This window comes from Pelobates fuscus, chromosome 1 (assembly GCF_036172605.1).
Source record: "Pelobates fuscus isolate aPelFus1 chromosome 1, aPelFus1.pri, whole genome shotgun sequence".
In the NCBI taxonomy this organism is placed as follows: Eukaryota; Metazoa; Chordata; class Amphibia; order Anura; family Pelobatidae; genus Pelobates; species Pelobates fuscus.
Genome location: NC_086317.1, coordinates 411,024,514 through 411,052,392, shown reverse-complemented (window position 1 = coordinate 411,052,392; position 27,879 = coordinate 411,024,514). Strand labels below are relative to the sequence as shown.

General features: G+C 40.2%; 1 protein-coding gene across 1 annotated transcript in view; it reads left to right on the top strand.

Annotated features, from left to right (window-relative positions):
* The window catches only part of NCKAP1L (NCK associated protein 1 like), a 168,798-nt gene that overhangs the window by 72,682 nt on the left and 68,237 nt on the right, over nucleotides 1-27,879 (top strand). Inside the window, exons 24-26 of the mRNA XM_063428368.1 lie at nucleotides 4,929-5,022; nucleotides 11,376-11,458; nucleotides 11,805-11,885. Coding sequence (XP_063284438.1) covers nucleotides 4,929-5,022; nucleotides 11,376-11,458; nucleotides 11,805-11,885 — 258 coding nt within the window. The remainder of the gene's footprint in view (nucleotides 1-4,928; nucleotides 5,023-11,375; nucleotides 11,459-11,804; nucleotides 11,886-27,879) is intronic.

Below are 27,879 nucleotides of genomic sequence, written 5' to 3'. Positions count from 1 at the left end.
TTTACTGTTCAAATCACAGAATACATGCCACTGTGCAGCCACAAATCGTGCAACGGTAAACTAATGTTTTATGATTTTAGTAAAACTATAAACTTTCATGGACAGCTATGTTTAACTGTTTAAAACATGTTACTTGTTATGCCACTTATTCACAGACATACCTGTCTCTCTCTCACTTAAAGGAGCACAATAGCATTATGAATACAAATAAATATTCCTAACTTTATAGTTTTATGGTTTACCCTACCTATTTTAGTGTCCTCTCCCCACATCCCCACATGAGGGTTTAAAAGATGAGTTTTACTTCCCTTTACTCCCTCACCACACTTGTTTTGCTGTAATCACCCCGCCTCCCTGGCTAAGCAAATCCAGTTCTTCCAGGTAGGAAAACATTGGGAGGATAGGGCGCATTAGCCCTCAATGCTTCCTATGGTAAAGCATTGGATTGGCTTAGATAGTCCGTTTTGATGATCTCAGCCAAGGGCAGGGTACTGGAATGAAGGTAAGCTTTCTTTTGTTTTAAGGGGGTAAGCACGGGTCAGGGGGCTTAAATGTGTTATTAACACTACTTGCATTTCTGACCCTATAGTGTTCCTTTAACAGCATACCGTTGTATTGCACCAATCAAATGCTCTCTAGGGGCAACATGTGGTTGACAACCGAATCTGACTCTGTTCTCAAGCACCTCTAATAGCTGTCAGGGAGACAGACCCTAGATATATATTTAATCCTACACAACAGCAGTGTTTTACATTGCAGGGTTAACACTGCATAGCCACTGTACCCAGACCAGTTCATTGGGTTTGGATGCCTTTATTGTTGTCATGGATGGCGGTCCGAAAACCGGGACCCCTGAGTGCCTGATGATGTTGGGAGTCTCAGCATGGAAATAGACCATCAGGGCCTGGTGCAGGGTAACCACACGCCCCCTGGTGTTGAGCACCAGCGTTTGTGCGGCCACATACCAGGGCCCTGCTGCAGCTACTGCGGATCCCAAGAGCTAGGAGCTAGATATGCAGACCTCCCAGGAACTGGATAGGGGGGCTCTGCAGCAGACATGTATCCAGTACAGAAACAAGGCAAGACTAGAACAGGTACCAAACAAGAAAACAAGACAAGACTAGAAGAACTCAGAACCGGAGCAGGACAGAAAGCAGAACCCAGAACATGTACACAAGACATGAGGGAAACAAGAACAGGGCAGAACAGGACTGTACATGAACTGGGAATACAAGACAAAATAAAACAAGACCAGAGATGCAAGGCAAAACAAGAGGAGACACAACTAAGTACTAATATGTGCAATAAACATTGGAGATTTAGACATACATAAATGGCCAAGATGTATGCAGCCCACCACTGCTTCAAAGTACTCCAATTATGGTGGGTTCCTACCTAGATATGCATGACTAAATAAACAATATTAAAACACACACAGCACTTACCTGCAAGAAATGGACAGAGGACTTGGAGCAACTGCCTGCAGGAACCAACTGAAACAAAAAGGATTAATGGGAAAGGAACGGGTGTGGCAACAAAAACCAAACATTTAAAGGAATCCAAGAGACTGGGAATTCCAGGAACGGAATACAGGAAGGAACCCAGAAAACCCAGCATCAAGAAAGCCAGAAATAAAATAGAAAACCAGAAAAAAACAAGAAAAACTAAACAAGAATTGTAAAAAGAGTACTGGATATCAGAAGCCAAGGGCAGACAACTCTGCAGAACAGGACAAGATGTGACATAACTCCCTCTTAAGAAGCGACCTCCGGGCGCGACAAGCAGCTCTCCAGCAGAGACCAGGAAAGAAGCGAGGATCCAGCAACTAAGTCCTCAAGACTTACCGGAGGCAAGGATTCCTCGACACAGCAGGAAAGTAGTTTGCAGCTCACAGTGCCATTCCGAACTACTTTAATTCCTTTGGAAAACGAACCACCAGCCAGGAATGAAGATCCACTCCAGAAAATGAGCACTGCCACAAAACAGGAACCAGAACACGAAGCCAGGAACCGAGCATCACAAGAGAACACCTGAAGCGACCACTGTACCGCTTAGAAGTTCGACCTCCTCCAAGACAAAAATAAGGAGGCCATCTCCAGCAGACTGGTTCAGATACAGGATCTCTTGCATGCCGACCAGGCAGAACACAACATAGACAGAACAGGTCAGGAAAGTTGCAAGGTCCACTCCACGAATTCCAAGTGCCTAGGGCTATCTATCACCCAGCATAAAGAAAACCAGACATAGAATAGAAAACCAGAAAAAAAAAAAAGAAAAACTAAACAAAAATTGTAAAAAGAGTACTGGATACCAGAAGCCAAGGCCAGACAACTCCGCAGAACAGGACAGGATGTGACATTTGTCCCTTTAACAAAGTGCCATGGCACCACAAGTGTTATATTAAGTTATCAAGTTAATGATATTCCTAGAAAAATACATTTTAGAGAGCTCAAGTATAAATATTTCTGAGATAAGGTAAACATTTGAACTGTCACTTTACAGAATGTTATTTCATATACCCTATATGTAATGTAACAGCTCCTTGTCAGTCATTGCTGTAATGGAACGGGCCACCTCGAAGTAGGAAATTAGAATTCATCCAGATAAGAAGAGATATTAAATAATGTTACTATTTCTCATTCTCATTTGTAGTCTGTGCCCTGGTTGTGCCTGGGAATAACTGGATTGTGATATAATTTGTTAAATCTTTATTATACATTTAAAAGAAAACAGAGGGTCTGTAGGTGAGGGTTTGCTGTCCCAGAGTGAGATCTGCATTAAAATCAGGGTCAAGCTAGTGGCTATGTCTTCTATCTGGACTAGTGTCAGTGCTGCTGGTCCTTCCACCAATGCCATTTCCTTTCAGGTAGCTATCAACCCCTCTCCTTGTCCTCATCCTTCGAGGTCGAAATCAACCTCTTTGTCTGTGCTGCCTCCAACTCCTGCCTTAAAATAGGCACTTGCAGCCTTGCTTTTGCCAATGTCTTTACAAAGATGCTTTGGATCTTAGGCCAGATCTTTTTTATAAGGCACTAGAATCAGGAAATATCCTAAAACTCTGCTACTTGAATCCATGAAAGACAAGACACAGAGTTCCTAACCACACAATACTTTATTTTGAACAAGACTATCATTTGGTGACTTGTCCTTAAACATGTGGCGAAACACATTTAAGTACAAACATACATAACACTGGAGAACAAACCATCATGATTAATATATCAAATATAGAATATATAATAAAAGTGCTACTTTCTAATATAGGAAAAAGCTAAATAAATACATTTAACTGCTTATTTGATTTTGATTAATTTGCATACTAAACAGTATGTAAATTGACACAGTCACAGCTAACAGAAGATGCTCCAGAGTCATCACAAATGCCTTACCTCTCATTCTTTCCTCTAGTTTCTAGTCCTCAGAAACAAAACATTTATTTAGCCGAACAGACACTTTAAGCACCAGAACCATTAAATCTCAATTAGTGGTTATAATGGTTAGACCATCTCCCTGAACTCTAACTGATTTGTCACTAAGGATGCCTCTAGCAGCTGTCAATAAGACAGCCACTTGAAGCATTTCCCTGTAACAACGTTCAGAAACTATAAAGGCTTTCACACTTGGAGTTGCAAAGATTCTCATAGAGAACCATCCAATAGGCCAGTGGGTCCCCAATGTTTATCTATGGATTGGACACGAGATAATTGGACAGATTTCATTGAGGGATTAGCGACTGAAAGGATTATTGCCTAGCGCTGGATTACAGGTAAATTTATAGTCATTTCATTGTTTGTTTTAAAAAGTGGGCTGCAAAAGTATTATATATTATATATTTATTTATTTTTAATGTTAGCGTGTTCCTTAAACCCTTAAGGACCAAACTTCTGGAATAAAAGGGAATCATGACATGTCACACATGTCATGTGTCCTTAAAGGACCACTCTAGGCACCCAGGCCACTTCAGCTTAATGAAGTGGTCTGGGTGCCAGGTCCAGCTAGGGTTAACTAATTGTTTTATAAACATAGCAGTTTCAGAGAAACTGCTATGTTTATCAATTAGTTAAGCCTTCCCCCTAATCCTCTAGTGGCTGTCTCACTGACAGCCGCTAGAGGCGCTTGCGTGATTCTCACTGTGAAAATCACAGTGAGAGCACGCAAGCGTCCATAGGAAAGCATTATGAATGCTTTCCTATGTGACCGGCTGAATGCGCGCGCAGCTCTTGCCGCGCGTGCGCATTCAGCCGACAGGGAGGAACGGAGGCGGAGAGGAGGAGGAGAGCTCCCCGCCCAGCGCTGGAAAAAGGTAAGTTTTTACCCCTTTCCCCTTTCCAGAGCCGGGCGGGAGTGGGTCCCTGAGGGTGGGGGCACCCTCAGGGCACTCTAGTGCCAGGAAAACGAGTATGCTTTCCTGGCACTAGAGTGGTCCTTTAAGGGGTTAAAGTTAATGTGATACGATGTAATCAATGCTCAGCAAACACTTTTACAGTTTGTTTCATCCATCTTAACCATATTACTTTGCAGAGGCCTTTCCAATTTGATACATTTATGAATTTGTTTCATTTGTTTGATTGCATGCTGGGTAATCTCTCCTCTGTTCTTGATACATTGCACTTTAATGGTTGAGTATTTTCTAAATACTATCTCTAGATTGTAACATCTTCTCAGAGCTCTCATTGGATCAAATTACTATTCTATTTAACTTGTTTATCACAATTTGTTTGATATGTTTTGATAATCCATTACACATCGCTAGGGAATATGTTTTTGCATGATGAATAAGAAACATGATAATCATAATCTAATAATAATAGCGTAATCTACAAATAATGGTATTTTTAAGATTGTAAAAATTGTCACAATGATTAATGTATGTTATGATTTCTTTTCATTTATTTTACTGAGTTAATATATATTTTTTTCTTTTTTAGAAACTGGTAATGGAAAACATGGACGTGCTGGTGCAAATCAGATCCAACTTCAGTAATGCAGATTCTATGCCGTTGTTGTTGACCAAATTGAACTGTAAGTCCCATTAAGGCTGCTTATCAGATGTTCACATAACTACTTGTTTTTCTCCCAATTATATCACCATTAACTGGTATTCCTGATGGGTGTTATTCCGTTCTCTTGTAAGATGGTAATTTCAACACTATGACTTTACTGTCTCTGTATATTTATAAGCAAAACATTTTTTTTCTATGTATACAGAGATAGCTATACTTTTTTCCAAAGCACAAGCAAAAGTGCCCATAGTGATTTTTTGCAGGAGACATTGAGTAAAAAGCAGCCCACATTAAGATGTGCCTTAGGACACCTGTCACCCCACTCTGCTCGCCAACGTGTTCACTTTTACCCTTATTAAACTGAACTCTGGGCTTTTATTATTGGTACACTACGAATGTTAGTCATTTTAACAACCTATTGTTAATTCCATTATACCACTGGGTTGGATATGAAGAGTTTGTTGAAGTACATATAGTCAAATTCACGATTTTGTTTTGATTTTGTTTTGATCAGAACTTGTACAATGCTAGCTTTAGTGTACTAATAATCTTAATTTTAATAATGACAGGAGACAAGTTTTTTGCATTAACTCCCTTTACAACTTCAATAGCAGCAAAGAACATATAAAAACAAATGACCAATAAGAGACAAGCAAAGTATATATCAAGCCCCTCCCACTAAGGCACTTCCTCTTGAAAATAACAACATCACAAGTCCAAGTAATCATAAACCGAACTAGGAAACGTCCAACAAGTGTTAAAGAATAGGGATTGTCCCTTTAAACTCCATACGGCAGTTGGAATGCAGAAACATCTTCTTTGTAAAATGACAAAGAGCACTCTGATTCGTGGGCTTGGAATCTAACCAATCAGAGTGTTCTGTGTCATTTTACACAGCGTGGGAAAGTTCTTTGGAATTTTCCCACGCTGTGTAAAATGACAAAGAGCACTCTGATTGGTGGGCTTGGAATCTAACCAATCAGAGTGTTCTGTGTCATTTTACACAGCGTGGGAAAGTTCTTTGGAATTTTCCCACGCTGTGTAAAATGACAAAGAGCATTCTGATTGGTGGGCTTGGAATCTAACCAATCAGAGTGTTCTGTGTCATTTTACACAGCGTGGGAAAGTTCTTTGGAATTTTCCCACGTTGTGTAAAATGACAAAGAGCACTCTGATTGGCTTAAACCTGTCAGTCTGCGCGGAGCACTCAATGGGTGAAGATGGATTATTATTTTTTTTTAAATTGAGTCGGTTCTTATGGCTTTTTATTTGGCCTTTTTTGGGTCTGAAAAAAGAAGATTTTAGAAAAAAGAAGACGTCAAATGGTAAGTTTAATTTTTCTTTACAGGTTAGTTATTTTATTCCCCCCTCACTATTTTTTAGGGTGAGGGGGGTAGGTAGGGGGTAACTTGTTTTGGGGTGGGGGGTGGGTGACTAGGGGCTTGGGGACCCCTAGTCACCTTTGATTGGGGGGGGATTTTTATTTAGCGCCCCCACCCACCACTCAGGGGTGGGGGCCAGGGGGGAGGACAGTAGGTCCCCCCCTCATTATTTTTATGGCCCCCACCCACCGCGCAGTGGCGGGGGCAGGGGGGGAGGACAGTAGGTCCCCCCCCTCATTATTTTTATGGCCCCCACCCACCGCGCAGGGGTGAGGGCGGGGGGGAGGACTGTAGGTGTGTCCCCCCCAGTGTGTATCAGGGTCCCTGAGGACAGGTGTCAATCCATATCTGCCAAGTGACCCTATGTAAGGGGAACAGTCCCTATTCTGCTCTGTGTCAGTGTGTATCAGGGATCCTTAGGATCGGTGTCAATCCATATCTGCCAAGTGACCCTATATAGGGGGACCAGTCCCTATTCTGCTCTGTGTCAGTGTCTGGGGGGAGTATCTGCAGTAATACAGTGTCTGGAGGGAGTATCTGCAGTAACACAGGGTGTCTGGAGGGAGTATCTGCAGTAACACAGGGTGTCTGGAGGGAGTATCTGCAGTAACACATAGTGTCTGGAGGGAGTATCTGCAGTAACACAGGGTGTCTGGGGGGAGTATCTGCAGTAACACAGTGTCTGGAGGGAGTATCTGCAGCAACACAGGGTGTCTGGGGGAGTACCTGCAGTAACACAGAGTGTCTGGAGGGAGTATCTGCAGTAACACAGGGTGTCTGGAGGGAGTATCTGCAGTAACACAGGGTGTCTGGGGGGAGTACCTGCAGTAACACAGAGTGTCTGGAGGGAGTATCTGCAGTAACACAGGGTGTCTGGGGGGAGTATCTGCAGTAACACAGAGTGTCTGGAGGGAGTATCTGCAGTAACACAGGGTGTCTGGAGGGAGTATCTGCAGTAATACAGAGTGTCTGGAGGGAGTATCTGCAGTAATACAGAGTGTCTGGAGGGAGTATCCGCAGTAACACAGAGTGTCTGGAGGGAATATCTGCAGTAACACAGGGTGTCTGGAGGGAGTATCTGCAGTAACACAGAGTGTCTGGAGGGAGTACCTGCAGTAACACAGAGTGTCTGGAGGGAGTATCTGCAGTAACACAGGGTGTCTGGGGGGAGTATCTGCAGTAACACAGTGTCTGGAGGGAGTATCTGCAGTAACACAGGGTGTCTGGAGGGAGTATCTGCAGTAATACAAAGTGTCTGGATGGAGTATCTGCAGTAATACAGAGTGTCTGGAGGGAGTATCTGCAGTAACACAGAGTGTCTGGAGGGAATATCTGCAGTAACACAGGGTGTCTGGAGGGAGTATCTGCAGTAACACAGAGTGTCTGGAGGGAGTATCTGCAGTCATACAGAGTGTCTGGAGGGAGTATCTGCAGTAACACATAGTGTCTGGAGGGAGTTTCTGCAGTAACACGGGGTGTCTGGAGGGAGTATCTGCAGTAACACAGAGTGTCTGGAGGGAGTATCTGCAGTAACACAGAGTGTCTGGAGGGAGTATCTGCAGTAACACAGAGTGTCTGGAGGGAGTATCTGCAGTAACACAGAGTGTCTGGAGGGAGTATCTGCAGTAACACAGGGTGTCTGGAGGGAGTATCTGCAGTAACAAAGAGTGTCTGAAGGGAGTATCTGCAGTAACACAGGGTGTCTGGAGGGAGTATCTGCAGTAACACAGGGTGTCTGGAGGGAGTATCTGCAGTAACACAGAGTGTCTGGAGGGAGTATCTGCAGTAACACATAGTGTCTGGAGGGAGTTTCTGCAGTAACACGTGGTGTCTGGAGGGAGTATCTGCAGTAACACAGAGTGTCTGGAGGGAGTATCCGCAGTAACACATAGTGTCTGGAGGGAGTATCTGCAGTAACACAGGGTGTTTGGAGGGAGTATCTGCAGTAACACAGAGTGTCTGAAGGGAGTATCTGCAGTAACACAGGGTGTCTGGAGGGAGAACTCGGAAGTAACACAGGGTGTCTGGAGGGAGTATCTGCAGTAACACATAGTGTCTGGAGGGAGTATCTGCAGTAACACAGAGTGTCTGGAGGGAGTATCTGCAGTAACACAGAGTGTCTGGAGGGAGTATCTGCAGTAACACAGGGTGTCTGGAGGGAGTATCTGCAGTAACACAGGGTGTCTGGAGGGAGTATCTGCAGTAACACAGGGTGTCTGGAGGGATTATCTGCAGTAACACAGGGTGTCTGGAGAGAGTATCTGCAGTAACACAGGGTGTCTGGAGGGAGTATCTGCAGTAACACATGGTGTCTGGAGGGAGTATCTGCTGTAACACAGAGTGTCTGGAGGGAGTATCCGCAGTAATACAGAGTGTCTGGAGGGAGTATCTGCAGTAACACAGGGTGTCTGGAGGGAGTATCTGCAGTAACACAGAGTGTCTGAAGGGAGTATCTGCAGTAACACAGGGTGTCTGGAGGGAGTATCTGCAGTAACACAGAGTGTCTGGAGGGAGTATCTGCAGTAACACAGGGTGTCTGGAGGGAGTATCTGCAGTAACACAGGGTGTCTGGAGGGAGTATCTGCAGTAACACAGGGTGTCTGGAGGGAGTATCTGCAGTAACACAGAGTGTCTGGAGGGAGTATCTGCAGTAACACAGGGTGTCTGGAGGGAGTATCTGCAGTAACACAGGGTGTCTGGAGGGATTATCTGCAGTAACACAGGGTGTCTGGAGGGAGTATCTGCAGTAACACAGGGTGTCTGGAGGGAGTATCTGCAGTAACACATGGTGTCTGGAGGGAGTATGTAACACAGAGTGTCTGGAGGGAGTATCTGCAGTAACACAGAGTGTCTGGGGGAGTATCTGCAGTAATACAGAGTGTCTGTGGGGAGTGTCTGCTTGTAACATTTATATGCACTAAAAAAAATAATAATAATAAATTGAAAAAATAAAATAAAATGGTTGCAGCTACCGAATGAATCTAAAATGGATGCTGTCTAGTAGGTGGGAGGGTCTGCTAGGGAGGGTGTGCTGCTGATTGGCTGGAATGTGTCTGCTGACTGTGAGGTACAGGGTCAAAGTTTACTCAATGATAAAGAATAGGGGCGGACCGAACATTGCATGTGTTCGTCCGCGGTGGCGAACGCGAACATGCTATGTTCGCCAGGAACTATTTGCTGGCGAACCATTCGGGACATCACTACTTGCCACTCGTCCAGGACAGACAAAGAGGGGGGAACATCATGTTCCTAGTCTGAGGAGGCTTTGTAAACCCTCTGAGGTTGCACATGTTTACCCTTTTCAGGGGAGCTTTGCCTTTGTTAGCCTTTGTTAGGCTTTCATTTAGACCCTTTGCCCTTCCAATGGCTTTTCGCCAGGCGTGAGTGCTCTTTGGAGGATGAATCAGAATCATGCGATAATTCTCTCGACTCTTGTTAAGAGCGCTTGGGGAGAGATTTTGCCGGGTCTTGAGTGACCGGTAGCTCCTTGGCTAAGGCCTTTTCAACTGAAGCGGCAACTGCCGTGTTAATAAGGGCCTGCAGGACTGTTGGCATCAATAAACTCCAATACACACTCAGCGTTTAAAATGGCCGTCGGGACTCTCGCGATGCGAGATACAAAATGGCCACTGAAAAAAGCCAGCGAATCTGCAAAAGGATTCGCAGGAAAAACTCCCGAACGAGGAGATAGAAAAATGAATAGTGCTAAGCCGTGAATGCCATTGTTCATGAACGACCGTTCGCGGAGACACATACGAACTGATGGGAAGCAAACTACCGAACGCGAGTGGTTTGTTAGTCGCATTCGGTAGGTACGATGCGGATGTTACGCGAACGCTGGTGCCCGCAAACAGCCGTGTGTTCAAGGGAAATCAGCGAACGCTAAGAGGGAAAATGTCACGAATGCGTAACGCAATGTACGCGATTGGGTGAAATGTTGCGAACAGATGAACGTTGCTGCCTGAACGCCTGACGGATAGGAGAGCCTGACGGGGGCTTTACGCTCACTGTAGTGAGCGCGCTGCGAGGTCACCCAAAAGCGGCGAGCATAGCCACAGAGAGTGGGGTATAGCCAGACGGATAAACCGTTGGTATAACCCGGAATCAAGAAACCTGTGAAAAAAAGAAAAACCAGAAAGAAAAACAGGGAGAATGGGAATAAGGAAAAACCTAACCCAGAAGAAAGGGTGCAGGATATATCTCAATTTCCCACAAAAATACATACAAAATACAGTAGAAACAGAGTAATAGTAACAATAATAATAAAAATAATAATGACAAGACAAGCCAGTGGCAATGTGTTAGACACACAAAATTCTGACTTGACTTGTGATGGAGCAGCAAAGAAAGACTCCGTCCTTAAAGGGACACTATAGTCACCTGAACAACTTTAGATTAATGAAGCTGTTTTGGTGTATAGAACATGCCCCTGCAGCCTCACTGCTCAATTCTCTGCCATTTAGGAGTTAAATCCCTAGTCCCTAGTTGAACCCTAGTCACACCTCCATGCATGTGACTTGCACAGCCTTCCATAAACACTTCCTGTAAAGAGAGCCCCATTTAGGCTTTCTTTATTGCAAGTTCTATTTAATTAAGATTTTCTTATCCCCTGCTATAGCTTAATAGCTTGCTAGACCCTGCAAGAGCCTCCTGTATGTGATTAAAGTTCAATTTAGAGATTAAGATACAATTATTTAAGGTAAATTACATCTGTTTTAAAGTTAAACCAGTTTTTTTTTTCATGCAGGCTCTGTCAATCATAGCCAGGGGAGGTGTGGCTAGGGCTGCATAAACAGAAACAAAGTGATTTAACTCCTAAATGACAGTGAATTGAGCAGTGAAATTGCAGGGGAATGATCTATACACTAAAACTGCTTTATTTAGCTAAAGTAATTTAGGTGACTATAGTGTTACTTTAAGTCCTTAATAATAATATCTTGTTCTAATGCTTATTGTCTCATTATGGCATTCCTGATTGTTCTTTGCTTAGCTGCGGAGAATCTTCTGAAAAGGATGACCATTATTGGGGTAATCTTATCTTTCCGGGCTCTGGTTCAGGAGGGACTTAGAGAGGTAAGTGGAAGAATATACGACTGTAACCAATACATCTTAGTAAGTGCCTTTAATTAATTTGGATTAGCAGTTAATGTTGCAATGGATCTGCCATTTAAATAAAAAAATTAAATAAAATATAAAATGGTTCATATTTCTATAAAGCATATTCATTTAGTCAAAGTTTTTTTCCGAGTTCATCTGTAAAGTAAACAGTTGTAATTTAAAATGGACTAATATCATCCAATGTGCCATTCAAGAAAGAAGCACAGTTACAGGAGATCTTAAAGGACCAATATACCCATTTACTCTTATGTACTCTAATTATTTGATAATTGGTGCTTTGTATTATCTATTCATTTTCAAGGTCTTCACCAATCATTGTCCATATATAATGGGTCCAATTGAATTCCTGAAGGATTTTGTCACCCCTGAAATTGATATTCAGGTACTGTATGTTAGTTATGTCTGTATTATGTGATTCTGTACTGGGAGAGTACTTACCAGTTGTAAATGGTGCTTGACTACTGTAAAGCAATGTCTTTATAATGGTATAATGTTAATTGATAACACATCTACATATCGCATTTATGTTAAAAGAACACTTTAAGAACAATTAACATTACAGCAGGCATTAGTGGTTATGTTGCCAACTAGTCGCTGGTGCCATCCCGCTGCTCACTATGAAACAGTTTTAGAACTGAGGGTCCCCTGGGCACCCATAACCCAGACCCTTACACATTGTTTTGCAACAATATCAATCATCACTGTCCATATCTGGACATCTAAAATGCACAGGCAATGATTGGCATCCAGATTTGGATAAAATTGGTTCTGCTAATGCAGAGGTATTGTCCACATTGGCAATATGCCAATTGAGGGGCAGGGCCACAAGCACCATGGAGACCCTTGGTTTGTATCAAACAAAGTTTTAATTTGCAAGTTTTTCCAATCCTGAATGTTTTATAAATGTATAATGCAAAGCGATACCTACAGGTAGGGTTACCATATCAACCATGTTTTTAGGGACACATATAATTTTGTCATATTTATGAAACTGCGTGAAAACGGTTGCCCTCCAATATGTATACTGCATATTCTGCAGTATTCTTCATTGGCTAATTACTCAATTTTTTACACCTTCTTCTGAATCATACGTACTACAGGGCAACCCTTTTAATGTGCTGCCCCTCAATATGTATATATGAAAGGTGTCCCTGAACACATGGTAGATATGGTAACAAAACCTATTGTTTTGCACTGAACACAAACTAAGGTAACTTAAAGGAGCACTATAGTCACCAGAACAACTACAGATTAATGTAGTTGTTCTGGTGAGTATAATCATTATATGCAGGCATTTTCATGCAAACACTGCCTTTTCAGAGAAAAGGCAGTGTTTACATTGCCCCTAGGTACACCTCCAAGTGGCCACTGGAGGTGCTTCCTGGCTCAGTGCTGCATAGTAGGCAGCACTGCCGTTCAGTGTCTCCACGCTCTGCATGGGGACGCAGAATTTTCCTCATAGAGATGCGTGGTGCTGATTGGCCAAAATGGCATTTGGCCCTGCCCCTTTGAGGCAATTCTGATATCACCAAGGGGGCGGGGTGATCGCCAGCGGACCTGCGCTGAAATAATGTGAGTTTTAGTTCCTTTCAAGGGGGCTAAGTGGGGCAAGCCACCTAAATAGTGGATTTAGCACTCTAGGGTCAGGAATACATGTTTGTGTTCCCGACCCTATAGTGTTACTTTAATACCTAAGTTTGGCACCAAAGATTTTTAGTCGCACATTTAGAGTGTCCTCATATCTAAATGACCCTCTTGCCAAACTCCTGGTGTTACAAGGTAAGCATTACATACATATGATGTGCTGAGCTGTATTAACCTGAACCTTACAGTAGTATCTCTTGAATGAAAACATGCCAGCCCTTGTTGGCTTTACATATACACTTCACTAATGGCTATCACTTTAACCTTCCTCTTGGACGGAGAGACCAAGGGGGCTTAAGATATGTTTTCTGGAGGTTTTGAATTTTTTTTGAGTAAAATGAAAGCATCTGGGATCATCCCCAAAAGAATGCTTTTAAAATGTGAAGACTGTTAAATAATCTAAGGTCACTTACTGGTTCTGATGCTTCAGCGGCATTTCTGATGCACTTGCATCGATCTGGACTAACTTTTCTCACCACTAGCCTTCGCTCACACTGTCCTGACCATGTTCAGTCCTAGCATGAGGCGAGCTGCAACACTGATGTCTTTTATCAATAATTTTTTTCCTCTCCAAATTCTTGTAGAAGTGTCAAGTTTGAAGCAAAACACATGCACAATCTGATGCAAGTTGATCACATAGAGGCCTTGTTCGTTTTAAACATCTGCTTCCTTGGGATCAGTGCTCTTTTGTGGTTTTGTGCCCTTAAGGGCATTAGTATACTATTTCTAGTTCTTGATTCTAATTATTGTTTTATGGTTTCCCTGATCTGTCTGTTATTTGACCATGAGTTTAGCAGTTTTGCTTAGTTCTGCCCTTAAAGGGAAACTATAGTGCCAAAAAAACAAAGTTGTTTTCCAGGAACTATAGCTCCCTGTAGAGCCCCCTCCATCACGCCATCCCCATTGTGCAAAAGGGGTTAAAACCCCCTTCTGTCACTTACCTGATTCCAGTGCAGATGTCCCTCTGGGCTGGTTCAGGCTCTACCCCCGCTCCTCTGACTTCGGTGAGGGAGAACTAATGCGCATCCTCGGTTATGGCCTCCCTCACATTAGGACTTCCCCAATAGGGATGCATTGTATAATTGTATAATGCTTTCTTATGGGGTTTTGGGTGACGCTGGATGTCCTCATGCATAGCGCAAGTCACTCTAGGGCTGCCTGGAAGGCAGCCACTAGAGGTGGAGTTAACTATAATAATCACCTTTGTAGGGTTAAGGAACCTGGGACACTGCACCCAGACCACTTCAATGAGCTGACGTGGTCTGGGTACATATAGTGTCCCTTTAATATTGTTTGGCTTTATTAGTACTGGCACTTCCTAATTTCATCTCAGTATTAATCGTTAAATGGTAAAAGCCCATCTATCACTACTTCCTTTCTGTGTCTTCCCATTGGGGTATCTTGTGATTGCTTGTGATTTTAAAGCACATTGACATATGAATGTCCCAGTTTTGAAGTCAAAGAAGTCCTTTAGTTGATGCATGCTTTTTGTAATGACCAACTAACCACTGAAAAGTGACTTTTCAATTATTTATTGTTTGTCACTTGGGAATAAAAGGGCAGTATGTGCACCATTCATCAAATAGAGTTTATGAGGACAGCCAGTCAAATTAAAGACGTGTAATATTACGTGGAAATATTGATCCTTCTAAATTCTAATCAATAGCGAAATGGTTATGACATTTTAATGATGCTTCTTTCTATTCATTGGAAATATGTATTCTTTATAATGGCTCTACAGATTGTTTGGCATTATATATCACAAAAGCAATTCCTTGAATTTGGTTAGTGCTGTATATTTGTTCTCTGCACTGCAAACTGCAATCTCGGAGTCAGTAAAAGGTGTGAAAATAGAGCCTATGCAGTGTGGACAATAACATTGCTCTGCTTGCTAATTGACTGTAATCATTTTGCATTGTGTCCTATATCAACATTTGTGTTATATTCAATAATGACAACTGTGTTATCCTGCAAATTGAAGCTAGGATCAATATAATACATCATGCATCTTCTTTCTAATCTTTTTAGACCATACCCAGTGAAAAAAATAAATAAATGGCAAGATACATTTAAAACAAACAAACAAACAGTGAATAAGGCCATTCTGCTGTGATATTTTAATAAGAAAATACGAGTTGCAAATCACATCTTCCCTCTATTAGATATGAGACAAAATAGCAATTCCTTCCCTTTAAGTTGCACTCTTGGCTGTGAATGACCAATTATTTTTTTAATCCATTGTATAAATAATGCATGAAAATATATGATAAAACAATATATCGAAAATACTCACACTTATAGTTCCTGCATTTGCAGGGAAATACTACAGTTTGAGAGGAAGAGGAAGAGGAAGAAAGGGTTGACTTATGGAGCAAACTATTAATAAAAATGTAACTTTGTAAAGTAAGAAGATTATTTCAATAAAAAATACAACCAGCAAAACTAACTGTAACATAATCTACTCATTACACCAACCATGGGTGGGTACCTGTGGTACCCCTTCTACTCCCCCTCCCGTCCCCTCCCCATTCTCTCCAAGTAGCTGGATTCATCTTCTTGGTCCTCCATTTATTTTTCATGGGAAAATAATAATAAAATATTAAGAATGTATTCAATAAACGTGACTTGTAGTAGTATTGCAAAATTCAGGACAAATCAGGTGATTAAAAAACAAATCTCTGTGTCATCTATAGTGACAACTTTTGCAATTCTGGTTTCAATTTGCCCCAATTTGTTATGTAGTGAATAAACTGCTTATAATCTTCATATTGGGAACCTATGGTCACCTAAACCACTTGTAATTTTTAATGATGTTCTCTGGGTGCAGAATCCCTGTACTTAATGCTGCAATGTAAAACAATACTCTTATTTAGCCACTAGAGCGTGCTGGACACATACATATCCTTAAACATTAATTTTACTAGCCTCCTATCAAGCTCTCCAATCCTCTTATTGTAAGTGAAGATTCAGAAAGTTCAATTAAGAGCACTAATATAATGTAAAACAAAAGTGGTCATTGTAGTCATTCTGTATTCACTTAAAAATAACAGCTTAATTAAGCCCATTAGTTTAAGCTTAATGTTGTGTAACTTCAAAAGAACACTGTATTGTTGTCTAGTAACATTTTATATTCTATAAATATTGGATTTATGTAATGCATTATAATTCCATCCAATCAAATATTACACTAAAATAAATTATGAATCCAATTAATCAAAAAATTAACAATCTACATATAATTTAAATTCAGTTTTATTATTTATTATGGATGTATAAAATGTCTTTTTTTTTTGTTAATTATGCTATTAAACGATAATAGATGACAAGTAAAAGAAGTAGCAAAAAAGTGCACTTCTTTGTTGTTTGCAGGTCAAAAAAATGCCACGATGCTTTGCCAGTCTCAGATGGTCACTCTGAATACCATATCAACTTAGCATTATGCAAATCTTCGAAAATTGCTGTGGCTATAAGTTTGCCCTCCTGGATAAATTATGTCAAGGGAGGAATCGTGCTTCCTGCTTTGCTGTAAAAAAAAGCTTCTAATTTGTCCATGCAATATGTGGAAATAACTCCCCTCCTCTCAATAGCTATGGAGCGAAGAACCATGACTGTGCAAATGTTGCAATTTTTACTAACATTTGAAATAATAAAAAGCAAAAAATATTTAAAAAAAAAAAAATTTGCATAGTTTTTTGTGCATTATCTATATATTATGAATTAAAATAAATTAGAGGACACTTACTGGAGGACCTCTCTCATATTGACCCCTACTTGATTTGCTAGGATCCTTATGCCCCCTCCTCATTTAAGCTAAATAAGTTAATACATTTAGGTTGCAAACAATGGATTCTATAAAACAGACATTTGATCCTTGCCATTTCTCACTTAAAGGAAAAGTTATTTTCCTGGCACTATAGCAAACTTATTTTCCTGGCACTATAGCTTCGCCCTTTGTCAAGCTCCTCCCCCCTTCCCTGTGTTATTAACCCCTTCTGTCACTTACCTGGATCCAGCACCGATGCCCCTCGGCGCTGGCTCTGCTCCGCCCATTCCTCTCCCCTGCCAACGTCAGCTGGCGGGGGAGACCTAATGGCTGCGCTCGTATTAGGATTTTGCAATAGGAAAGCATTATTCAGTGCTTTAGTATGGGGATTTCGGTGATGCTGGAAGTCCTCATGCATAGGGTGATGACGTCCAGCATCGTTTAGGCAAACAAAAGTCGCCTATCTACCCGGAAGTCCCTCTAGTGGCTGTCTGGTAGACAGCCACTAGAGAGGAGTTAACCCTAGCAAGTAATTATTGCAGCTTATAAAAACTGCAATAATTACATGCTCAGGGTTAAGGGTAATGGGAGATTGCACCCAGACCACTTCAATGAGCTAAAGTGGTCTGTGTGCCTACAGTGTCCCTATAAATGGGACGATACGAGAATCATTAACTATCTTGCATGTCAACATTTCCATCATAAATGATCTGCTAATAATATTTTTATTATATGTTATTTTGTAATCTCATCCATTCCATCCTCTAAACCAACGTGTCCTTAGATTGTGTGGATACATTGGATGTTTATGAGCAGCTCATCAATATAGCCTGCAGGGCAATATATACGTATTTGGAGAATAATGCACATTTCGTTATATTTGATCTGTATTCCAACACAATCTATGGTATTTTAAACGAACAGGCAATATGTGGGTATAATGGTGATTTACAGCTTTAATTGAGGGTATTTAAACTCATAAGCCACAAGCTATGAATGAATCACAATCCTTTACGGACCTGATTCCTCTAAAAGTAACAGGTTCATATCAGAGTCTGTTCATTATCAGTGCATGCACAATCAGCTAAACTAATAATTATTATATAATATTATTAATAATAAACATAACTAAATATTAAAGATTTCAAAATTAGTGGTGTGTCAAATTGTTAGAAGAAGAAGAAGAAACTGGTAAACTGAGAAAATCCTAATTACCTGGTAAATCAGAGCACACAACCGGATGCAAGCCTTGCAGTTGTTTAATTTTGAGTTATATGAGAAGCAGTAGAAAGCCCCAAAAAAACCCAGTTGCGTTTCCTTCCATATATGTATGGAGTCCGACTATCGCTGTGCAGTTATTCAAAACACAAAGTCAGGCTGAATTCCTAGTGTTTGGACTAAGCACATGTCTTGATCAGGCCTAAGATAGCTGCACACATTTATTATCACAGCTCTGCATCCCCTAAAGTAATGAATTGGACCCTGTGTGTATCAAATGCTTCTCATAGAGGAGCATTGCATTGGAAGATCATGGTGATTGTAATAAATGCACTGTGTGTCCTAATGCAGTAAAGCATACCTAAAGAGCATCGGGCTGCAGTAAGGAGATTGGCCCTCTGCTGGATTATAGATATAGATCACCAAAACAACTTTAGCTTAATGAAGCAATTTTGGTGTACATATCATGCCTCTGCACCACTCAATTCTTTGCCATTTAGGAGTAAAATCATTTTGTTTATTAAGCCCTAGTCACACCCCACTGCATGTGATTTACACAGCCTTCCTACACACTTCCCGTGAAGAGTCATCTAATGTTTACACTTCCTTTATTGTAAATTCATTTTAGCTGACACTTTCTCATCTCCTGCACTGCTATTAGTTTACTAGACCCTGCAGGAACCTCCTGTATCTAGTTAAAGTTCAATTTACAAAACAGGAGATAGAAACTTTTACGGTATGCTACATCTGATTGAAAGTGGCCTAGGGCTACATAGACAGAAACCAAATTGGTTTAATTCCTAAATGGAAGAGAACTGAATGTATGTAATTATATTTATGTATGTATGTTTTTATATATATACACACACAATATTTGCAGTAATCTTTGCACACAGGCTTAAACATCTATATATAGTCAGGTGTCAAGCCAGGGCATATAGATAGCCAAAATTTAAAAAGATGGCTGCACTCATGGACTTCCAGAGCATGTTCAAACTGTATTTCTCGTATTGAAGAAAAGGATCAACTTTTCAGTCCCCCTTTGGGACTTTGGGACTGCGGGCGTTCCTCTGTGCACAGTGCACATGCATGGACATGGTCCTCCCCATATGACATAATGACACGTGATGTTTTGCCATAGCGATGCTACATATTAATGTGTTGTTATAGGAACCAACATAAACAGAGTAAAAAACCTTACGTCAATAAAAACACCCTCATCGGGTCAGCAATAGTATGCATACAAATGTGCCTCAGTAATACTAATGTTTACTTAAAGCTAAACACATATTGTTATGTTAAAAATAAACACTTAAAATCACTAATGCTGGCCCGAGGACACAGGTAGTAAATGGATGGAAACTTGTGAAAAACAGGATCTGTTAGAGAGACAATGCAGTGAAATATCATTTTGTCGTAAATCTAAAGAGCATTAAAGGGCAAAGTAGTATAGAAGGACTAAATGATGTCCTATGTAGTTAAAGTATAGAAGGAAAATCCTGAAAAAACTAGAATGGGACATTATTATCCCTATTAAAGTGCCAAAATAAGGTGAATGATGGAAATATTATTAAAGTACAGGTGCAATGAGTGCATGTGAAGTCAAAGTATTGTGTTGTTTTTAACAGAGAAAAGTGACAAGCAAAACCTTAAAGTGACCGCTGCTAATAATCAATGACATTACTACATAACAGTGAATGTACATACTACTAACTAAAACATAGAACATCCATACATTAAAAATTAGATTCACATATATCGCTTAATACCAGAAGTTACGGTAATACTTCGGTAAATTAATCTAATCTAAAAACAATAATTTAAGATAAAGAATTAAAATGCATAAAAACAATTGCTTATTTAAAAGCATGAGATACCATATCAAGTTCAAAAATCCAAGATTATGTTAAACAACATCATGCCAAGGTCACCTCCTTTTCTTGGCTGAGGGATATCATTTATCACGATATATCGTAAAGTCGTTAAAGGATGCTGGTTCTCCAAAAAGTGTTTTGCAGCTGGTATGTCAGTTAGGCGGTTCTTATACTTGAGCGGTGTGCTCTAATACGCTCACATAGGGGGTTTCCATTTTACCTGTATATGATAAACCACAAGGACACAGAAGTTTGTATATCACGAATAGTGGTTTACACGCGATAGTGTATTTTATTTGATACTGTTGATACGAAAAGATCCTTTAGATTTGTATTTCTTTTAAAGCAAATTAGAAGTCGTTGCTAGAATACCTTAGGGAGTGTGTCATCACTAGAGATCGTCTTCCAGTTGTTCTTTACGATTCTTGACACATTTGGAGTAAACTAGTAAAAGGTCAGAGAAAAAAAAAAACATCCTCTGCTTGTTTTTTGCCACCTTCTGTGCGCGAGTACCCTTTGCCTCATTTAGTGCCTTTTTACAAGATTGGGCGTTTATATACTCCCGTTCTCATGCTGCACTCAAGTTCCCCCGGTCTTGTCTGTTCCTCAATGCAGAAACTCCGGCCAACTATAATCTCCTTGACAGAGCGAACTCATAGGACTTGTACATTTCCAAAAGATGCTGCTTTATTTGTGCAGTTTACATAAAACCATCCGCAAAAGTCGACTTTTCAGTCTCAACCAAACTTTTCTCAAGACCAAACTGGAAAAATAAAGGAGCATCTATTGAAAAAAGTCTTCTGAGCTCTCTCTGTCAAGGAGATATATATATATATATAAATATATTAGTTAAAGTGTGCATTTAACCCCTTAAGGACACATGACGTGTCTGACACGTCATGATTCCCTTTTATTCCAGAAGTTTGGTCCTTAAGGGGTTAAAGGAGCACTATAGGGTCAGGAACACAAATATGCCTCCCTAAATATAGTAAAATCTTACTTGTATTTAAGTCTGCAGCTCCTTGCTCTACCTCTGTTTGCCTCTGAACTGCCTCTATATGTGGTGATCTGAGCCAATCACAATGCTTCTTCATAGGATTGGCTGAGACTGTCAAGGAGGTAGATCAGGGGCAGAGCCAGCACAGTCAAACACAGCCCTGGCCAATCAGCATCTCCTCATAGAGATTAATTGAATCAATGCATCTCTATGAGGAAAGTTTAGTATATGCGTGCAGAGGGTGGGGACACTGAATGGCAGTGCTGCTTACTCTGCAGCACTGCCCAAGGAAGCAGCTCTAGCAGCCATCTGAGGAGTGGTCAGTGAAGTTATCACTAGGCTGTAATGTAAACACTGCATTTTCTCTGAAAATGTTTACAGCAAAAAGCCTGAAGGGAATGATTATATTCACCAGAACAAATACAATAAGCTGTAGTTGTTCTGGTGACTATAGTGTCTCTTTAAGATTCTATAACTATTTTTCTTTACATTTTGCAATTTGATTGCCATCTCATCTCAGCACAAATCGTGTGATGCTGACAAATAATTATATATAACTTCTTGTAATGCATTACCTATATACTGTTCATAAAAAAAAAAAATATATATATTTAGATTTGTTTTCTTATATATTTATTTAAATCTAAAGTAGTAGCTGTAAGCCACTCTCTAATTAGCACAGTTGGCATTTTCTTTTTTTATCTTTCATGTTTGCAGCAATAAATATGGTTTTACCCAAGGTCATACTAAGCTGACTACTGCACCCCACTGCCCAGGTCCCCAGCCCTTTCACAGTAAAATGATTGTGTCTTCTGTGTTTGCAGTCTTTGGCCCTGACACCATGCTGTGAGCTGCTCTGTGATGCGTTACACTGAGAAAGAACTTGACGTGTCTATGAGATAGCATTCATGGATTGTCAAGGCCTAGAGTTTGAAAGAATCCTAAACAGCTTGCCTTGCCTTATTGTAGAGGAGCCTTACCTTATCATAACGTACATAGGCAGTCTTCCCGGTGACCAAATGATGGAAATATTTGACAACTAGCACCATTTAACGGCACAAACACTTTGAGTGTGTAATAGCTACTACAATCTTTTGGTGCATACTGGTCAAAAGTGCACATTTTGTAAAAGATTCAAAAGATACTAAACATTTGCAAATAGTAACATGTTGTGTTAGAGGACACTTTAAACACCATAATCACAGTGCACTCTAGTGGTTATGGTATGAGGAGTCGGGTGCTGTCCACCAATAATTTGTTTCAGACAACGAATACTGTTTTACCCCTGTTTGAGCTATTATGATTATTTGAAAGCACTGTATAAATGTCCACTTTATCGGACAAACTCAGTTTAGAAAGACTTTGGACGCCTGATACAGCAATGTACGAGTGAAACTGTTCAGAAACGGTTTGGCAGTGTACCAATAGAAAGTACCCAGAGACTTCTAGAACCATAACTGGTTTTAACAAACAACGTTGATCTTTTGACCAACATTCAAGTAGGTGAGCACTTGGGAAATAGTGATCACAATATAGTGTCCTTTGAAATAAACTCAAAAAAACAAAAGCACATGGGGTATACTAAAACATATAATTTTAAAAAGGCCAATTTCAATAAGATAAGGGAAGCTTTACAATATATTGACTGGCATAAACTCTTTAGTGAAAAGAACACTGAGGATAAATGGATCATCTTCCAACAAATATTAGAAAGGTACATTTCTCAGTATGTACCATTGGGAAATAAGTATAAAAGAAACAAATTAAAACCAATGTGGCTTAGTAGAGAAGTAAAACAAGAGATTAAAAATAAGAAAAGGGCATTTAAAGCATTTAAATCAGACAAATCAGATGCATCTTATAAAAGATATAAGAAAGCAAATAATGCGTGCAAAAAGGCAATTAAACTTGCTAAACTTCAAAATGAAAAAATGATAGCTAAAGAGAGCAAAACCAACCCCAAAGCATTTTTTAAGTACATAAATTCCAAAAAACCCAAAAATGAAAGTATAGGTACACTTAAAACTGAAACGGGGGTGTTAGTTAATGAAGACCAAGAAAAGGCAGGAATTCTAAATAACTATTTCTCCTCCGTATATATTAAAGAAGAACCCATGGCAATAGATGTGCAAATGATTGCTACTAAAAACTTGCAGAATAATTGTAATTGGTTAACTCAAGACAATGTGCTGCAGCAACTAAAGAAAGTTAATATAAACAAAGCTCCAGGGCCTGACGGTATCCATCCACGTGTACTTAAGGAACTAAGTGTAGAAATAAGTGAACCTCTGTTTTTAATCTTTCAAGATTCTTTTCTTTCAGGAAGTGTTCCGGAGGATTGGAGGAAGGCAGATGTGGTTCCTATATTCAAAAAGGGTTCAAAATCCTTGCCTGGAAATTATAGAAATTATAGACCTGTGAGCTTAACTTCTGTGGCTGGTAAAATATTTGAAAGGTTATTAAGGGATAATATTCAAGAATTCCTTGAGAAGAATATGGTTATCAGCAAAAATCAGCATGGTTTTATGAAGCACAGGTCATGTCAAACTAACTTGATTGCGTTCTACGAAGAAGTAAGTAGAAGTATAGATCAGGGTGTTGCAGTGGATGTGATCTATTTGGATTTTGCCAAGGCATTTGATACAGTTCCACACAAAAGATTAGTGTTCAAACTCAAGGAAATCGGTCTCGATGAAAATGCTTGTTCTTGGGTAGAACATTGGCTTAAAAACAGAATACAAAGAGTTGTCGTTAATGGTAAATTTTCAAGCTGGACAGAGGTGGCAAGTGGTGTCCCTCAGGGGTCTGTTCTGGGACCCCTTCTATTTAACATTTTTATAAATGATCTTGAAGACAGCATTGAAAGTCATGTTTCAGTGTTTGCAGATGACACAAAACTTTGTAAAATAATACAATGTGAGCAAGATATTACTTTGCTGCAGAAGGATTTAGATAGACTGGAGGACTGGGCACTCAAATGGCAGATGAAATTTAATGTTGAAAAATGCAAAGTTATGCACTTCGGCGTAAAGAATACACAAGCAACGTATACCCTTAATGGAAGCGAATTAGGGATAACAACACACGAAAAGGACTTGGGAATTGTTATAGACAACAAACTATGCAACAATGTGCAATGTCAATCAGCAGTGGCCAAGGCCAGTAAGGTATTGTCATGCATGAAAAAGGGCATTCATTCTCGGGACGAGAATATCATTTTGCCTCTCTATAAATCACTGGTAAGACCACATATTGAATATGCAATTTTGGGCACCTGTTCTAAAGAAGGATATCATGGCACTAGAAAAAGTGCAGAGGCGGGCTACAAAATTAATAAAAGGAATGGAACATATCAGCTATGAAGAAAGGTTAACAAATTTAAACCTATTTAGTTTAGAAAAACGTCGCCTGAGAGGGGATATGATAACATTATACAAATATATTCGGGGCCAATACAAACCATTGTGTGGAAATCTATTCACAAACCGGACTTTACATAGGACACGAGGCCATGCGTTTAGACTGTAAGAAAGAAGATTTCGTCTAAGGCAAAGGAAAGGGTTTTTTACTGTAAGAACAATCAGGATGTGGAATTCTCTGCCTGAAGAAGTGGTTTTATCAGAGTCCATACAGATGTTCAAACAGCTACTAGATGCATACTTGCAAAGACAGAATATTCAAGGATATAATCTTTCAATGTAGGGTAATAACTGCTTGATTCAAGGATAAATCTGACTGCCATTCTGGGGTCAAGAAGGAATTTTTTGTCCTAGCTTGTTGCAAAATTGTGCTTCAAACTGGGTTTTTTTTTTTTTTTTTTTCTTTTGGATCAACAGCAAAAAACAGGTGTGAGGAAGGCTGAACTTGATGGACGCAAGTCTCTTTTCAGCTATCTAACTATGTAACTATGTAACTATGTAACCACTACAGTGCACTCTCAGAATATTGCAGCCTTTTTTTTTCAAAACCAAAATGTGCAGTGTACGTTGTTGCCGCACCTGGGGTGTCCCTCCCGTTAACTTCAGATAGAAAATTACCTTTGTATAATGTTCAACAAATTTAAAAAAATACCTACAATTTATTTGGGTTTTGTTGGAATGTGATATAAATTATAACGTCCATTTACCATGTGACAGGTCCAGTCATTGTTGCCTGAAAACCAAATATAATAGGCATCTGTTAAAACCAAAATATGTAACTTATTCTCACGCAGAAGAGTACATTTTGTAACTTGCCCTCAGCATTTATAAAATACATATATACATCACCCTTAGGTTTTAAAACGGTCATTAGGGCTATGAGCCCAAAGCTATATTCTGTTGACCCCACTAACGCCACTGGAATGCTATTGGACAAAATAATGTGTATTCATTCTCTCAGTGGTTACTAACTACCGTACTCATAAATAAATACATTTTGGATAAAGTTGTCAGTAAGACAAGCAACTCAGAAGATGCTATGAACAAATTAAAATCCGATGCCTTTACTGCCTACCTCTGGCTATGGTAAACCGCACCAAATCAATATTTTTGTCATTCTGTTTTATACTGAATTCTTTACAAAAGCAAAAACTGTACTTCCATATACAATTAAAATGTTAATATTAAGAAATATAACCAGAAATAAAACAGTTGTTTATTTTCTATGTCCTTTTATAAATAGATACAATAGTTCATGGGTGACATATTACAAAATGGAGATAGGACAGAAAGGAGGACTTTAGCACAGTATAAGGACGGTGGAGACGGGGGGAGGGGCAAGCTCAGAACAGAGAAGCTATGTAATGTGGATAATTCACAAAATATACAAGTGACACATGATATTAAATGTATGCTTACTAATGCAAGGAGCCTAAATAACAAAATGGGGGAACTAGAGGCATTAGCATATTGACCAATGATGGTCTCTGCCATCACAGTAAACCATTTTTTGATTATCTTATTTCAAAACTGATTGACTCACCAAACGAAGGCATTGAAGGCTTAATGAAGATATTCTTTACTAATGGTTTTATGTTTTAGATTATGATGACTGCATTGTATAATTCTGTCTTTAAGGTATTAACCCCCCCCCCCCCCAAAAAAAAACCCTTAAATGTTTATTATTTTGAAGTTTCAAGGCTGTAGGACACTATACCAAAATAATTTGACTCTACGCACTTAGCCCCAAATTGTACTCAACACCATGCGCTGTTCAGTATCCTAAACCTATAGATTCACGTATTTTGGAAACAACCACTTTAAAAGCATCTTACTCAGGGCAGAGCTTGCTACTGAACGAGAGTGGATGCATTTCCCTACAGCTCCCGACAATTTGTGGCTAACTGACCCAAAGTTGCCCATTTAGCTGCCCATCCAGAAGGGAGACTCTTCCTGTCGTGTGGTACCACCCTGCACAACCAGATGCCCTTCATTTAAGTCCCGGGGCCAAAGAAATTGAAGCGCAGGCTTCTGGCCTTCCACCCGCCGGCCCTACCCAGGTTGAACTCCCTCCTAAGCGGAGTGATGATATCGAACCTCGGCTGAATGACAGAAGCAGACCAAACTATACTGCACAGCCGCACAACTTCCTGATTATAGGGTGACACTCACAGAAGCACCCTGCCGGCAACACAACCGAGGCTAGAGACATTGGGACTCTCTTACAATGACCACCACAACCGAAAATGGAGGCCATGGACAGCCATGGAACCTTGAGTACGAGCAGTCCCGTGGAACAGTCTGACCCACCTCAGCAACCAGCGGATGTGCTACTTACCACCTTCTCAGTCCCTGAAGGCATAAAATTAGCCTAGGGGCTGATATTGCAGTGATAAAGGAAGAGGTTGGCTAGAAGGTTGGAGGAGATTTTAAACTAGTAGTAGGGGGGAGGGTCATAGCAATTTACAAAATGGAGATAGGACAGAAAGGAGGACTTTAGCACAGTATAAAGACGGTGGAGACGGGGGGAGGGGCAAGCTCAGAACAGAGAAGCTATGTAATGTGGATAATTCACAAAATATACAAGTGACACATGATATTAAATGTATGCTTACTAATGCAAGGAGCCTAAATAACAAAATGGGGGAACTAGAGGCATTAGCATACACTAAACAATATGATATAATAGTCATAACTGATACATGGTGGGATGAGACACATGACTGGGCAGTTAACTTAAATGACGTATACGGATGGGCGGGGCCTGACCGTTTAAAAGTCCGGCGGGGTCCAGGTATTCTTTTGCTTTTGATAAAGGCGCCACATAGCGCCCAAACGCGCGTCAGCAAGGACGCCAGATTTAGGCTTCTAGGCAATTATGATGCCAGACTCAGGCTCCTAGTTAGCTTTTTTACTTTCCTTATTGGGTTTTCTTTTCACGGGTTGTGGATTATGATGGATAGTCTAGTCAGTTCTTATTTTGGAACGATCGGTGTGCAGCAGGGTTTATTTAACTAGGTTACTATTAGATAGGTGATTTAGGGTTTTCTACTACCTTATGATTACCTATCAATACCATGAGACAGGAGGTTTAGGGATTTTCAATAAGTCTAGTTCCCTTATGACTACCTAAATAAGCTTTTCTAAGCTGTAATTCAGTTCTTACTGCTTAGCCACTTCTTATAAGGGTGGTTATCCGGGTATTATTCACTGGTTGCTACTGTGGCTACTGAAACATTTTTCTCGGGTATAAGACACTTTGAAATTGAGAGTTAATTTAAACTATTAACATATTTATCAATTTGGAGTTGCCCTCTTTACCTGAACAGACTATATGGACTAATGTCCACAAATTACCAGGTGTTTTTCACTACCTTCAGACCAATTGCCACTGTGGCCACAGATATACGTATTTCAGGTGTAAGATATTTGGCACTTCAGATTGAGAGTTAATTGGTTCA